General features: G+C 33.9%; 2 protein-coding genes across 2 annotated transcripts; one reads left to right on the top strand and one right to left on the bottom strand.

Annotated features, from left to right (window-relative positions):
• The first annotated feature begins 8,737 nt into the window (after window positions 1–8,737).
• LOC113870159 (serine/threonine-protein phosphatase 7 long form homolog) lies at window positions 8,738–11,104 on the top strand. Its single transcript, XM_027506756.1, has 6 exons — window positions 8,738–9,576; window positions 9,689–9,749; window positions 9,831–10,232; window positions 10,306–10,554; window positions 10,646–10,699; window positions 10,766–11,104. Exons 1-6 carry the CDS (start codon window positions 8,738–8,740, stop codon window positions 11,102–11,104), a joined length of 1,944 nt encoding a protein of 647 aa, XP_027362557.1.
• A 393-nt stretch (window positions 11,105–11,497) lies between these two features.
• LOC113870158 lies at window positions 11,498–13,904 on the bottom strand. The gene is made up of 7 exons (XM_027506755.1): window positions 13,742–13,904; window positions 13,511–13,606; window positions 13,112–13,444; window positions 12,696–12,934; window positions 12,260–12,602; window positions 11,867–12,171; window positions 11,498–11,683 (listed from the first exon to the last, which is right to left on the bottom strand). The coding sequence occupies exons 1-7, from the start codon at window positions 13,902–13,904 to the stop codon at window positions 11,498–11,500; spliced, it is 1,665 nt and encodes a 554-aa protein (XP_027362556.1).
• Between the last annotated feature and the right edge of the window lie 1,164 nt (window positions 13,905–15,068).

Genomic DNA, 15,068 nt, shown 5'->3' with positions numbered 1-15,068 from the left:
AAAATGCAAATAAGGTTTTTGGAGTTTTGAAAATTGTAATTAATCAAATTAAATTACAAATAGAATTAAAGTGAGTAAAAAATGAATTAAGAAACATCTATCCACAGAATACCAATTGCATGTAACTTTGACTATCACAATATCTAAAGATTTAAATCCAAGTTTGAATAATCACCAATTCAATTAATAATTCAATCGAATAACCTAATTGAATAGAGTTACGAATTAAATCAAATAATCATTTAACCTAATTCGCATTAATTATCAAATTAGAGCATCAATTGAGTCATAATTTGAAATCTAACAACAGAAAAGTCAATCGCAATAAATAATTCTGATATTAGAGTGAAAAAGAGAACAAACTCGGAGCAATTAGCGCATAAGTCAAGTTGGAACTCCAACGTTTGGATTTCGCAAATTGAACAAGAGGTTTAGCCTTCCATCGAAACACTTAACCCACGCAAAAATGAGAAAAGAACGAGAGAGTTCGAGATAAAGTAAAAACAAGGATTCTTATTTCGGCCAAGTCTCAAAAGCTCAAAGTGTCTAATCACCTCCCCTAATTCATAACCTTATTAGTCTATTTATAGGTTATGATTAGGGTAAATTAAGTGGCCAAAATGCGAGTCTCAATAATATCTAAAAGCCCAAATACAATTTTTAAATAACAAGGATCCAAATGCATTCCTGCAACAATATTCAGCAAATTTGTCTCAACTTCAAAAAATCATAAAAAATCGAAAACAACTTCAAATCCAGCGATCCATATATGCATTTTGAAGCCTTGGTTATGTACAATCCAATGCAACTAGAATCAGTCAAAAATAATATCTGTAGAAAAAATTATGGCCAAAAGAGTAGTCAGAGGTTAGAATAACCAAAAATACGAAATTAAAGCATTACTTTGTAATAGGCCCAATTTATTCAAATAAGTAGAAAATGGTAAATACTATAAAAATAAAGCATATGAAAAGTGTTTATTAATCAAAATAAATCATTAAATGTAAACATAAAATATGTTACATCAGTAACCAAGTCTTGTACATGTATAAAAGGGTTAATACCTGTATTGAGTGTACAGATTTCTAGCATTCCATTTTAAACACAAGTTATCGTCTCTCTTCCCTGATCTCTCATTCACTCTTTCTCTTTCCTGTTCCTTGTGAGCTACGTCATTGAAGTTCCAAGGGATCAAAATCGAATAGTGGTATCAGAGCATTAGGTTCGTGGATCTTGGAACGTGTTTCCGTTGTAACAATGGCATCAATGAATGGGAACGTGGGCTTTCTAGCCACTACTCGAAAAGTGCTTTTTAGAAACGGCCATTACATACGGATAAAATTCTGCCTATAATACAGATGATTTTACAGATAGATTTTTAAATTTTTATTTTTAAAATTTTCTAAAAAATCTATCTATATTACAGACAAATTTTTATCTGTCTATAATGGCTGTCTGTAAATAGCCCGTCATATGGCACGAAGTATTTTAGACAGAAATTACAGATGAATTTTTTTGTCTATAATTTGGAAATGGGGGGATATTTGGAGCGGGAGTTACAGACGGGAAAATCTATCTGTAAATATTGTCATTTTTTACTGACTTTTCATCTGACAATTTATAGAAGGATGTTTCAATCTGTAATTTACAGACAAATTTTTTTGTCTGTAATTTATAGAAGGATTTTTCTATTTGTAAGTTATAGACAGATTATTCTGTCAATAAATTATAGATGGATTTCATAATTCGCCTGTAACTTTTTACCTATGAGGATATTACAGACAATTTTTTTTTCGTCTGTAAATCCGTTTGTAATTTTAAAAATTGTTTGTAATAGTTTAAAATTTTGTTTGTAAATCTGTCTATATATGTAGGTTTTGTAGTAATGAGCGCACATGCCAATTTTAGATGGGAAGAACTACGACAAATGGTGCATTAAAATGCGAGTGACTTTTGGAATGCAAGATGTTCTTGATTTTGTCCAAACAGGGATTTAAGACCCACAGAAGTCTGCTTTGGATGCTCAAGAGAAATTGTTCAAGGAGGCCAAGAAATGTGATTGTAAGGCACTTTTCCTCATCCATCAATGTGTAGATGTTAATTTTGAGAAGATTGCATCTTCAAGGCAAGCATAGGAAATTCCTTCTAAGTTTTATGCTGGATTTGAGAAGTTGAAGAAAATCAGATTACAAAATTTAAGAAGGCAGTATAAGATGTTGAAGATGAATGAGAAAGAGGGTGTTTCTGAATATCTTAGTTATGAAAATCTTCATAAACCAGATGAGTACCTGTGGAGATGCTTTGAAGGAGTAAGCTATGGTGGAAAAGGTACTCAGAACCTTACATTTCCCGTTTGATCATATAGTTGTGGCTATAGAAAAGTCAAAGGACTTAGAAGACTTGACTCTAGAAAAATTGCAATACTCCCTTGAAGCACATGAACAGAGGCTAAATGAAAGAACTGTAGAAAAGAAGGCAGTACAAGAATTGTTTGCTCACAGTAACAAGAAGAATGTTACAGATGGAAATGTCAAGAAGAACAAAGGCAAGTGAAGCAATAAGGGCAAGAGGAGCAAAGGAAATTTTGATCAAGATAATTGTGATCAGAATTGTGGAGAATCAATAGATAAAAAAAGGCTTAACAGAGAAAGGTGCTAAGAAGCCATGAAGGAAAAAGAATGTGTAGTGCTACAATTGTCAAGGCTGGGGTCACTTTGCAAAAGAGTGTAAGAATACTAAGAGGCCTAGAGTTCGAGATGATAAGGCCAAATTGGTCAAAGAAGAGGATTCAGAAAATGATCATGTGATGTTGATGGTCACCACTGCATTATAAGAAGGTAGCAGTGAAGAAAGTACATGATATCTTGATACTGGTTGCAGTAACAATATGACTGGAAGAAAGGGCTTGTTGGCTGATCTAGATCCTATCATCAAAAGTAAAGTGAGATTTGCAGATGATAGTACCATCAGAGCTGAAGGAATAGGAACTACGTTAAGTCAAAATAAATATAGAGGAACTTCTTGCATTTCTAAAGTTCTCTATGTGTCAACCATGAGGAGCAACCTACTTGGCCTTGGTCAATTGTTGCAAAAAAGGTATAGAAAGGTTGGAAGACAATGCCCTGAAGGTGTTTGACAAAAAGAATAGATTCATCATGAAAGCTCCTTTATTAAAAAATAGGACTTTCAAGGTTGTAATCTTGGTAAATCAGGAAGTAAATTGCTTATCATCAACTAAAGATAGTGTGAGCTGGTTATGGCACAAGAGACATGGGCATTTGAACTTCAGAAGTCTGAAGAAGTTGCAATATGAAGGATTGGTGATAGGCTTGCCTCACTTGAATGCACTAGAAAAGAAGTGTGAGAGTTGTTGTGTGTCAAAGCAAGCTAGGAAGTCTTACACAAATCAAATTTCATGTAGAGCAATAGTAGCTCTACAGATGATCCATTCAGATGTCTGTGGGCCAATGGAGATTGAGACACTTGGAGGTAATAGATATTTCGTATCTTTTACTGATGAATTTACTAGAAAAGTATGGATTTACATGTTAAAGAGAAAACTAGAAGTGTTTGATGTTTTCAAAAGATTTAAAAGTGTTGTAGAAAAATAGTCAGGATTGTGTATTCAAACTCCCAAGACCGATGGTGGTGGTGAATTCATTTCCCAAGAATTTGAGTCCTACTGTTTGAATGAGGGTGTTGTTCATAAGGTAACTCCACCCTACACCCCCGAAAATAATGGCACGGCTAAGAGACTCAATAGATCACTGATGAACATCGCTAGAAGTATGTTGAACTGTTACAAGGTTCCCAAACAGTTCTGGGGAAATGCAGTAACAACAGCTGCCTATCTCATGAATAGAATCCCATCTAAGAAGTTGCATGGAGTAACACCTGAAGAAGTTTGGTAAGGAATGAAGCCAATAGTAGCACATCTCAGAAGTTTTGGTTGTTTGTGCTACAAACATACTCCAGACCAGAGAAGGCCAAAGTTGGATAATAAAAGTGAACCTATGGTGATGATTCGCTACCATCACACTGGTGCATACAAGTTATTTGATCCAAAAACAAACAAAGTTGCTATAAGTGCATATGTGAAGTTTGATGAATCTAGAGGATGGAATTGGGATCTACAATCACAAGAGGAATCAAGGTTGATTTGAATGAATTATAAGGGAGAGAATCCTTCAAGAAATGATGATGGTGCAAAAAACAATCCAAATCAAGTTGTTGTAGAAGATGAGCATCTATTCTAAGGAGAGGAAGCTATGATTCCTCTTGGTAGACCTTAGAGACAGACATGAATGCCACAAAGATTCAATGACTATCAAATCATGAAGGATACTGAAATAGATGAAGATGGTGAGATGGCGTACTTAGCATTACTAGCTGAGATAGAACTAGTCTCCTTTGACCAAGCAATTAAGGAGACAAGATGGAAGAATGCAATGATCGAGGAGCTAAATTCAATTGAAAGAAATCAAACTTGGAAATTAGTGAATCTACCTCTCATAAGAAACCTATTGATGTAAAATGAGTTTCCAAAGTAAAAGAAAAGCCAAATAGGGAAGTTGCTAAGTACAAAGCAAGATTGGTGGCCAAAGATTTTCTTTAAAAACAAGGCATTGATTTTGGAGAAGTTTATGCACCAATAGTAAGGCTTAAAACTATCAGATTGGTAGTTGCAATAACCTCTTACAAAGGATGGTCACTTCATCAATTAGATGTGAAATCAATATTCTTAAATGGATGGTTGGAATAGGAGGTTTATGTGAGCCAACCATCGGGTTTTGAGGTTCAAGATCAGCAACATAAGGTATATATACAGGTTGAGAAAGGCTTTGTATGACCTAAAACAGTCACCTAGGGCATGGAACAAGAGGATTGATGCTTTCCTGGCACAATAGAAATTTTTGAAGTGCAAATCTGAACATGGTGTTTATGTTAAACACATTTCTGCTGCTAGGATACTGGTGTAGTGTCTTTATGTTGATGATCTTTTGGTAACTAAGCCAGATGAAGGAGACATTGAAGATTTCAAGAAGGTGATGAAGAAGGAATTTGAAATGATAGACCTAGGAAGATTAAGTCACTTTCTAGGATTGGAGTTTGTTCATACCAGGCAGGGTATCTACATTCACCAAAGGATGTATGCAAAAAGTGTTTTTGAAATATTTAAGATAGAAAACTACAACTCAACAGTAACACCAACAGAAGTTGGTTTGAAGCTCTCTAAAGATGAAAAAGAAAAACTTGTAGATCCAACTCTTTACAAGCAAATAGTAGGTTCACTCAAGTATCTATGTAATAGTAGACTAGATATCTATTACTCAATTGGAATCATCAGCAGATTCATGGAAAAACCCAAGACCTCTCACCTACTAGCAGCTAAGCATGTACTGAGGTATGTGCAAGGAACTTTAGAGTTTGGATTTTTATATCCACACGAGGCTAGGAGCATGGATGTGGACTTGATTAAGTTCACTGACTCAGATTGGAAGAAAGATCCCAATAGGAAGAAGAGTATTGCTAGACATGTGTTCATGTACTGCAGGACTCCAATATCTTGGAGCTCAAGGAAACAGGATGTAGCACTATCAACCTATGAGGCAGAATATGTAGCAGTAGCACTTGGAGCATGCCAAGCTGTTTGGTTGAAATAATTACTTGAAGAAACGAAGCTAAGAGAAGTAAAGCCAGTGAAGATATTGATTAATAATCAATCTGCCATCAATCTAACTAAACATCCCGTAGCACACTGCAGAACCAAACATATTGAGACAATGTTTCATTTCCTGTGAGACCAAGTCAGCAAAGAGATAGTAGATATGGAATTCTGCAGATCTCATGACTAGGTAGCTGATGATATGACTAAGGCTTTAAGGCCTGAAAGATTTAAGGAGCTTGAAGACTATGTTAGGAATGAAAACATTAAAGAATCTAAATTAAGGGAGAGCTATTAAGTATAATTTAGATCAATAAAACATATATTAGCTGTAATTGTTTTGGAGTAAAAGTCTTGTAAGTTTGTTAGATGGTTACTCTTCTAAGTAACCAAGTCTTGTACATGTAAAAAAGGTTAATACCCTTATTGAATATACAGATTTCTAGCCATTTTATTTTTTATAAAATAGTTGAAGGTAAACTTACGTTGGAAAATCGGAATGAGTTTCAGTTGTTAGTGGAGAGGGAAATATAAATTCCTCGTCGCAATTACCCTGCTGGCTGTTACTTGGGCAATTTTGGAGTGTTTGCCCATTTACGTTAACACAGGCAAATAGTGTCAAGTTAATGTCTACCCGATTCATCCTTAGAACATGTTACGAGTGCTGCTGTGTTGGTGGCTGCCTCTGCGGTGGTGGGGAGTACTTCCATCTGATTCAATACCTAAAGATATCGATGAAAGCATGCAAGCAACTTCTTGTTAATGATCGATGCACCTTAATTAAATAAACCAGTTATTTAATCTTTTAATAGGCTAAAAGAGTACCTCGTTGCCCCATTTCATCCAAGTGGACCACGCTCTTTTGCAAGAGCAATAGCCGTATCAAGATAAACATATGGGGAGAATCTGTTGGAAGAGCAGGTCCCGTACGTGATTCACAAATAACATTTTAATTTGTAAATAACATTGAATGAGTAATAACTTTCAATTAATAAATATTACTTATACTACAAATAATATTATGAGTACTAATTTTCAACCAATAAATAATAACTACGAATATTATTTAATGAATAGTAACTTTTAATCTATAAATAAAATTTTATTTTATTTTATCTTTTTAAAAGAAAATAGTTGAATAGAAAAAGAATTTAAACAGTTTTTAATCTCCTATGTTATTACATCTATCTTCTTTCTTTCTCTAATTAATATATGCTGTTTTTATTGAATTTTGCTTTAATTTGACATTTTGAGAGATATATTGGTTTAAGATTTCATTGGATTTTAAAAGACTTTTTTTAAGTAAAAAAGTTTGTTAGTATTTAATTAGGATTTTATGTTACTTAAAAACAATCTAGTAGTATTCAATCTGAATTTTTAGAATTTTTTAAAAAGTCTGTTAAAATTTATTGGTATCCATTTAAGACTTTTTATAACTTAAAAATAATCTATTAGTATTAAAAAATACAAGAATTTTTAGGATTGTTGTATTATGAAGATTTTGAAGGACTTTTTAGTGGTATTTATAAATACTAAATTTATAAAACAATGGGTTTTTTGCCTGTATAGGGTTAAATCAAAAACATTTTATCCGTATGGGATTCTTTGACAAAAAATTCTCTGTTTAGGGTGATTTGTGAGTGTTGTAAAAACTGTTGGCGACACATGATCAAGTATCGGCTGAAAGAATGCCGACACAGGTGTCAGACCCGACTACTGAGAGCGGTTCAAAAGGAACCGCTCTCTAATATAGACATCTTAGAGCGGTTACTTTCAAACCGCTCTCATAAATCAATTTTAGAGAGCGGTTAGAAAGTAACCGCTCTAAGAAGTCCATTTTAGAGAGCGGTTGCTAAGAAGTGCATTTTAGAGAGCGGTTCACACCAGTGTCGGGTTGTTCAGGACCGACACACACTGATTGGTCCAGGCCCTCCATCTTTGTTCTGTTATTCATCTTCTTCGATGAAAAATTTTTGCAAATTGAAAACGCAGAGGTGGAGGTGGAGTGGAGAAGCAAGGCAGATAGATTGCATATTTTTAAAGCTTTGAAAGGTAAGAAAAAAACATTATAGTGTATATTAGATATAAATATAAAATATTTATTTTTGCTTCCGTTTTTTGTCCCAGGAATATTGCAATCGGTGGTGGTCCAGGCTATTGTGAGAGGGACTTTCGGTGGTCCAGATTCTTAGCAAAAGGAGGTTAGTAAAAATTTATATTTATAGTGATTTTGTTATGCATGTAAAAAATAGGAAAATAGGAATATAGAAAAATAGAAAAATAGGAATATAGAAAAATAGAAAAATAAAAAAATAGTTAAATTAAAATATATAATTTTCTTGTTACTTATGTAAAAAATAATTAAATAAGAAATATAAAAGAATTAAATTAAATAAATATATGAGGAAAAATTATGTGTGATTATTATTATAAAGTTAATAAAATATAAAATTATGAATAACAAAATAAAATTGAAATAATAAGAATGAAAAACATTAATTAATAAATTTATATTATAAGAATCTGCAGTTGTTAAATTTGTAATAATATTTCAACAAATATTATGTCACATAAATAAGAAATAGTAAATAAATTAAAATTATGAAAGATTAAAATATAGTTATGCATCAAATAATTATAAATTAGATTAATTTAAAAAAATTAGAGTAAAATATAAGGAATTAAGTGAAATAAAGATGAATATATAAGCAATGTAAGTTAAATAAAATTGAAAATATTATTTTAAAATATAAATGAGTGAAAATAAAAATATTAGATCAATATTAATTTAGACATTTGAATATTTTAAAAAGTTTGTAGTTATTTAAATGATTTTAATCAATAATAATAAATTACAATTTTATGCATGTAAAAAAACAAAAAAAGGGAAAGAGAAAAATAGGAAAATAATTAAATTAAAATTGATTTTTCGTTTTATTTATGTAGAAAACTGTATTTAAAAGTAAAAATGATGATGATATTATTATTGTTATACAAATATTATTGTTATAAATTTGGTTGCTTATATTAAAAATTTGAAGTTAATAGTTTACTTGTTTATATAGATTTTAGATGGCATCATCTTCGTCTCGTAGTAGGGTGTTAAATCCCGGCCCCGAGGATGGTTCATTACTGCGCTATCAGTCTATTCATGTTTCAGAGCATATTTGGGATGATCGTGAACACCCAATATTGAGAGTGAGAAGAGGTCATTTCATACATGCTGGCATGGAGGGAGTACCAGTAGAGATTATTCCTCATTTGACAGTAGCAGGATTTGCTGGAGTAGCACAGTTGGCTAGTATTCCTATTGACCGCCAATTTATTACAGCGTTGGTAGAAAGATGGAGGCCAGAGACCCATACATTTCACATGCCCCCTGGAGAGTGTGCTATTACTCTTCAAGACATTGCTATTCAGATGGGTCTTCGTATTGATGGAAGACCAGTTATTGCCCCTACAGGAGGTGACAGGGCACAAATTGTTGAAGATTTATTGGGAATTAGACCACCTAATTCTGCATTTATGGGGAGCAGCTTGAAACTTACTTGGTTGGATGAGCATTTTTCCCATGTTGGGTTGCACAACCAAAATTCCATTCAGCTAACTCGCTTTGCAAGAGCATATATTTTGAGACTTATTGGTGGGTTTATGTTAGCTGATCATTCTAGTAGCAGGGTCCCAGTTAGGTACCTTCCTTTACTTGAGGATTTAGAGATAACTGGACAATATAGTTGGGGAAGTGCAGCTTTAGCCTTCCTATACAGAGAGTTATGCATGTCCACGAATATTGATCGGTCTGGTATTGGAGGATTGACTCCACTTGTGATGCTGTGGGCGTGGGATAGGTTCCCATTTCTATCTCCGGGTGATCCCCCTTACACACAGAATGATCTTCCTTGTGGTGCACGGTATGTCTATAATATTAAAACTTTCATTCAATATTTACACAACAGTATTTTATTACAAACAGTCATGCTAATATTTATGTTTTTATAGGTGGTTAAGATTTCAAAATTTTAGGAAGGGGAGAAAGGATCTAGCTTACTTTAGGTTCAAATTTGATCATTTGAAACGTGATCAGGTATGCGTTATTTGTTTATGATATATGTTATCATCAATTAATAATTATGAATAATTACAATAATATTTTGTACACTTGCAGTTTGTGTGGCAACCATATAGTATAGATTTGATGCATACTTTGCCTGCCATATGCATTGAGGGCATGCATATATGGAGAGCTATTGTGCCGCTTATTTGTTTCCAAATATGTGAATGGCACCAGCCCGATCGTACCATGCGTCAATTTGGGATGGTACAACATATTCCTCATGCTCCTTATCAGCCAGACCAGCTACATGACATTACTCTTAGAGGGAAGACTGCTGACAATTGGGAGTCAAAGTTCAGGGGCGTACTAGAGCATTGGGACAGGAGATTAGATTGGGTTGTGAGTAATGAACCGCAAATTGGTCTACTGAGTTCGAACTCTGAATACATGCGGTGGTACCATACTCATACTAGACGGTGGATGAGCAGAGATGCTGCAGTGTTTGCATTACTTGTACGTATAGATCATTCTAGTAAACAATTTTATTTGTTTAATATAATCTAATCTGAATGTAATGGTTATGTAGGGAGATGTTCATGAGAGGGCTTATTACTTGTGTAATGATGGGAAGGACACATTTTCATTTGAGGAGATGAAGGATTTGTGTGAGACGATGTTAGCCTTGCAAAATGAGCAGGAACGTATCTTAGAGCCTTCATCCTCATGTGATCCTCCTATCCAGAGTGGAAATCTAGATGAGCCTCAGATTGACATTGGTATTGGTGAACAACGTCGGGAAGGCAAAGGTTTGCAACGTCGGCGAACGTCATTTCAGGTATTGTTACCTTATGCTTCATTGGGTCATTTTACTTAAATTATAACACTTTATGTTTCATTTGAACATACTTATGTGTTTAAAATTGCAGGCCACAGATTTTACATTGCCTCCTTTGCCCGAACGAGGAGATGGTGTTTATTATGTCCCACCACCTTTTCCGTTTCAATAATCACAATGGACACAGTCATCTTATGTTCACTCATCACAGCAATCAAACGTCCCTCCTGCATCTCCATTTTTCAGCGGTGAATTTTATGTTCCTGACGCTAGCCTTTTCATGACACCTCCTACATATGAGCCTATGTTTTTCACACTGAGTGCACCCGGTGTAGGCACTCATCAAAGTGGATGTAGTGAGCAAACAACATCATTGGTACCTGGGCATGACCGTGGAATTGATCTTAATGCTGAATTCATTGCAGCCTCAGATGCAGCAGGAGCTGATGTGAGACGTAACCCTCACCGTGGAGCGCGAGATCGTCATCGACAGTGCATTCTCACACCTCATGAGGAGGGACCTCACGAGCAGTCATTGAATTCTGATTGAGACTATGTTATGATACTGTATTTGAAAACTTTAGATGATGTTAATGAATGTTTGCTGATGTTAATGAATGTTTGCTTTTGTTTAAATGCACGACTCATTTATAATTTGCCACATTCTACACATTCGACATCAAACAAGATTAATCAAACAACATACATTAATAAGACAACATACCACAATAAGACAACATACATTAATAAAATCTAGCACACTTTTTACAATCATACGAAACTAGTCATGATTAATGTTAGCATTGCTTTGTTTAGTACAATGACGTTGATTATGACCTGGTTGTCGACATAACCTACATCGTTGTCGCGGTTGTGACTCAACCCAATCCATTTCATTTCTAATTCTACAAGCCTTTGGTCTTCCTTTACCTCGTGCTCTATCTTAATCAGGCAACAACTTCCATTCATCATTTTGTAAAATGTTTGCTTCATTTCCAAGCAGCCACCACTGAGATGAGTATGCGTTCACAACATACTGCAGAGTATATACAGGATCAACATACTGCCAAAAGTCTATACTTACAGTAACACAAGCGGCTATGACATGTGAACAAGGGTATCGGTATGCCTGAAATTTGCCACATTCACATTCACGTGTAGATAATATCACACTCCACTTATGACCCCCCCTTTGTGTCATTGGATTAAAAGCCTCTTCAATCTCGAACCTTGTACTTTGTATGTCGTAACGACGAACCTGATGTGAAGATGCTTCTTCTTGATTTTTTTTCTATAGCTTCAATTAATTTACGACATTCCTTTTACCATTGTTCATGTCATTGATTGCGCTTTCACCCCGTTTGACAAAATATTCGACCAATCTACTATAGGTTGCTTTCACAAGGGTAGTAATTGGGAGATTTCTTGCCTCTTTTAAAACTTTATTCACTGACTCAGACAAATTAGTCGTCATGTGACCATAACGCCGCCCTTCATGATCATAAGCCAAGCTCCACTTTTCCTTTGATATGTTGTCAATCCATGTTTGAACTTCAGGAGAATGCGAACGAAATTTATTAAGACCAGCTTCAAATCTTTGCTTGCAAGGTGTATACGCTACATTTAAATAAGTTATACAGTTAATGGTGAAAAATAAATATATATTCATAGATAATGTAAAATGTAATAGTGATAACATACTTACCTAATTTCATAAGCATACTCTTCATTGCGGAATTTTTGAATCTTCTATTGAAATTGCTTGCAATGTGACGAATGCAATAAACATGGTAAGCATTAGGAGGTTGCCACCCAATATGTGGATTAGACACAGCACTTTTAATACTTTGATGGCGATCAGATATTAAACAAATTCCAGTTTTATCAGTAACATTTAGACGGATCATGGCTAAGAACCATTCCCATGCTGATAATGTTTCTCCTTCAACAATGGCAAATGCTATAGAAAGCACACTGTTATTGCCATCTTGAGTTGTAGCAATAAGCAATGTTTGCTTATACTTACCATACAAAAAGGTACCGTCTACCTGTATTATAGGCTTTCAAAACTTGAAGGCTTCACGACATTGCCTAAATGACCAAAATACTCGATGAAAGACTCTGAATCTATTATCCATTACATTACCTCTCACATAATCATTGGTCTCAATTTTGTAAACTGACCCTGGAGCATGTAATTGCATGTATTCTAACCATCTTGGTAATGTTGCATAAGATTCATCCCAATCACCAAATATTGTCACAATTGCTTTTTGCTTTGCTTTCCATGCTTTTTTGTATGAAACTGAATACCCAAATTGGCCACTTATTCTCTCTTGGATTAATGAAACGGGAACAGAAGGTTCTTCTTTGACCATACCTGTCAATAAAATTAAACAATACATCTCAGCTAATGATCATATCCAAATCATTTTAAATAGACAAATAAATATAATCTCAATTGAGTTTCACGTACCAATAATGCATGAACAAATAAAATTTGAATCTAACTTTTTGTGGTCTTGAGAAATCATAGTATTAACGCAGGTATGCATACCACCCCATCTCGTAATTTTCCACTTATTTGAATTTTTGGGTAGCAATGCTCTTACTTTCCAAGGACACCTGGAAATATGATTCACACACTTGACAAAATGAGTTGATGCTTTTGACTCAACCACAAAAAATGTTTGATGTTTCTTCATTGCATAATGTTTTATCGCCATCTTTACCTCCTCTTTAGAGTCAAATAGTTGTCCAACATATAATGCATCTCCTTGTACCCATGATTGTGACGAATACAACTCTGAAAAATCCAATTCTTGATCAGGATGTTCCCAATTAATAGCAGTGTAGTGTGAACTTATGTTCCAAAAAAGTGTTATAGAATCTGTATTAAACTCAAGAAATGTTAGTTAAAAATATTTAACAATTATTGTATTATATAAAATTGTACTTGCAGATTGTCCTAGCATAATGTTATTTCTTTCAGTGTTTGGAACTATCATCATTGAATCGAAGCCATCTTCCAAATCAGTATCAGAAGAACTATCTAAAGGAATTTCTCATTCATCTTCATAGTCATCATCGTACTCATCTTCGTCATCTGTAGATGCAACAACAAATATTTATTAATAAATTATAAAATTTTAAACATCATATAATTTAAATAAATATTATACATTACCTCCTCCAATTGCATACTCTTCTTCATTGTCACTAACAGACACAGTTGGGAGTGATACATTTAAACATAACAAACTTTCACCTACATGAGAAGTTTCACCAACCGCAATATCCACATATAACTCAACTACTCTTTCATGCCGTTCTTGACAAGCACTTATCATACAGTCAATGTCTTCATCATCACATACATCTAAAATTGTGTAATTTCCACTCCTTGAATCAACTAAAATTCTTGAAATTAGTCTAGAAATTACATTACTATTGCACAATCTCAATTTTATATGTATTTTTTTTTCAACATCTCAAAAGTAATTACACGTTCTATTTTAATCATTTTCTTATTCCCTTCAAATATGATACCCTCATTTCCTTCGTACACTCTTCCATTCCAGTATAAAATAACCACAATTTCAGTCATCCTGTGTATCAAATTAAAAAATACAACCAAAATTATTACAAAAGTTTACCTAAACAAATAGTAACAAAAATAATTACCACAACATTAAAATAATATATTTTTACATTTATATTTTCAATAATATTATATTAACATTAAATAAATTAAATTTATTACTACAAATATTTTTATTTTTATTTATTTATAATAATATTAAAATTATTAATTCAAATTTATTTACAATAAATTAATAACATTCTAACCTTTTTCTTCCAGCAGAACAGCTCACAATTGCGGAACCCCTCTCCTCACAATTGCGGAATGCAGCAGCAGAATACACCTCGGCGTCTGCCTCTATATATTGCGTTTGATGAGAGGAGACATAGATAGTGTCGGCATTCTTTCAGCCGATACACAAGTGTCGCATAAATTTAACCGACACACATGACTTTTGAGAGCGGTTCGAATTGAACCGCTCTCAAAAGTCCATTTTAGATAGCGGTTCCATAACAACCGCTCTCTAAAATGCACTTCTTAGAGCGGTTACTTTCTAACCGCTCTCTAAAATTGATTTATGAGAGCGGTTTGAAAGTAACCGCTCTAAGATGTCTATATTAGAGAGCGGTTCCTTTTGAACCGCTCTCAGTAATCGGGTCTGACACCTGTGTCGGCATTTTTTCAGCCGATACTTGATCATGTGTCGCCAACAGTTTTTACGACACTTACAAATCACCCTAGACAGGGAATTTTTTGTCAAAGAACCCCATACGGATAAAATATTTTTGATTTAACCCTATACAGGCAAAAAACCCTAAAACAATCTCATCCAAACTTTTGAAAGATTATTTGAAGTGACTTTTCAAGTGCTTTAAGAAATTTCAAGTGATTTTTTCATCTTTTTTTTTTTATGCTCATGTTGTTTCTATTT

The sequence above is a fragment of the Abrus precatorius genome, unplaced genomic scaffold (assembly GCF_003935025.1).
Source record: "Abrus precatorius isolate BTA unplaced genomic scaffold, Abrus_2018 Scaffold6, whole genome shotgun sequence".
NCBI classification, from domain to species: domain Eukaryota; kingdom Viridiplantae; phylum Streptophyta; class Magnoliopsida; order Fabales; family Fabaceae; genus Abrus; species Abrus precatorius.
Note: the sequence above shows the minus strand (reverse complement) of the source record. Positions and strands in the feature narration are given on the sequence as shown.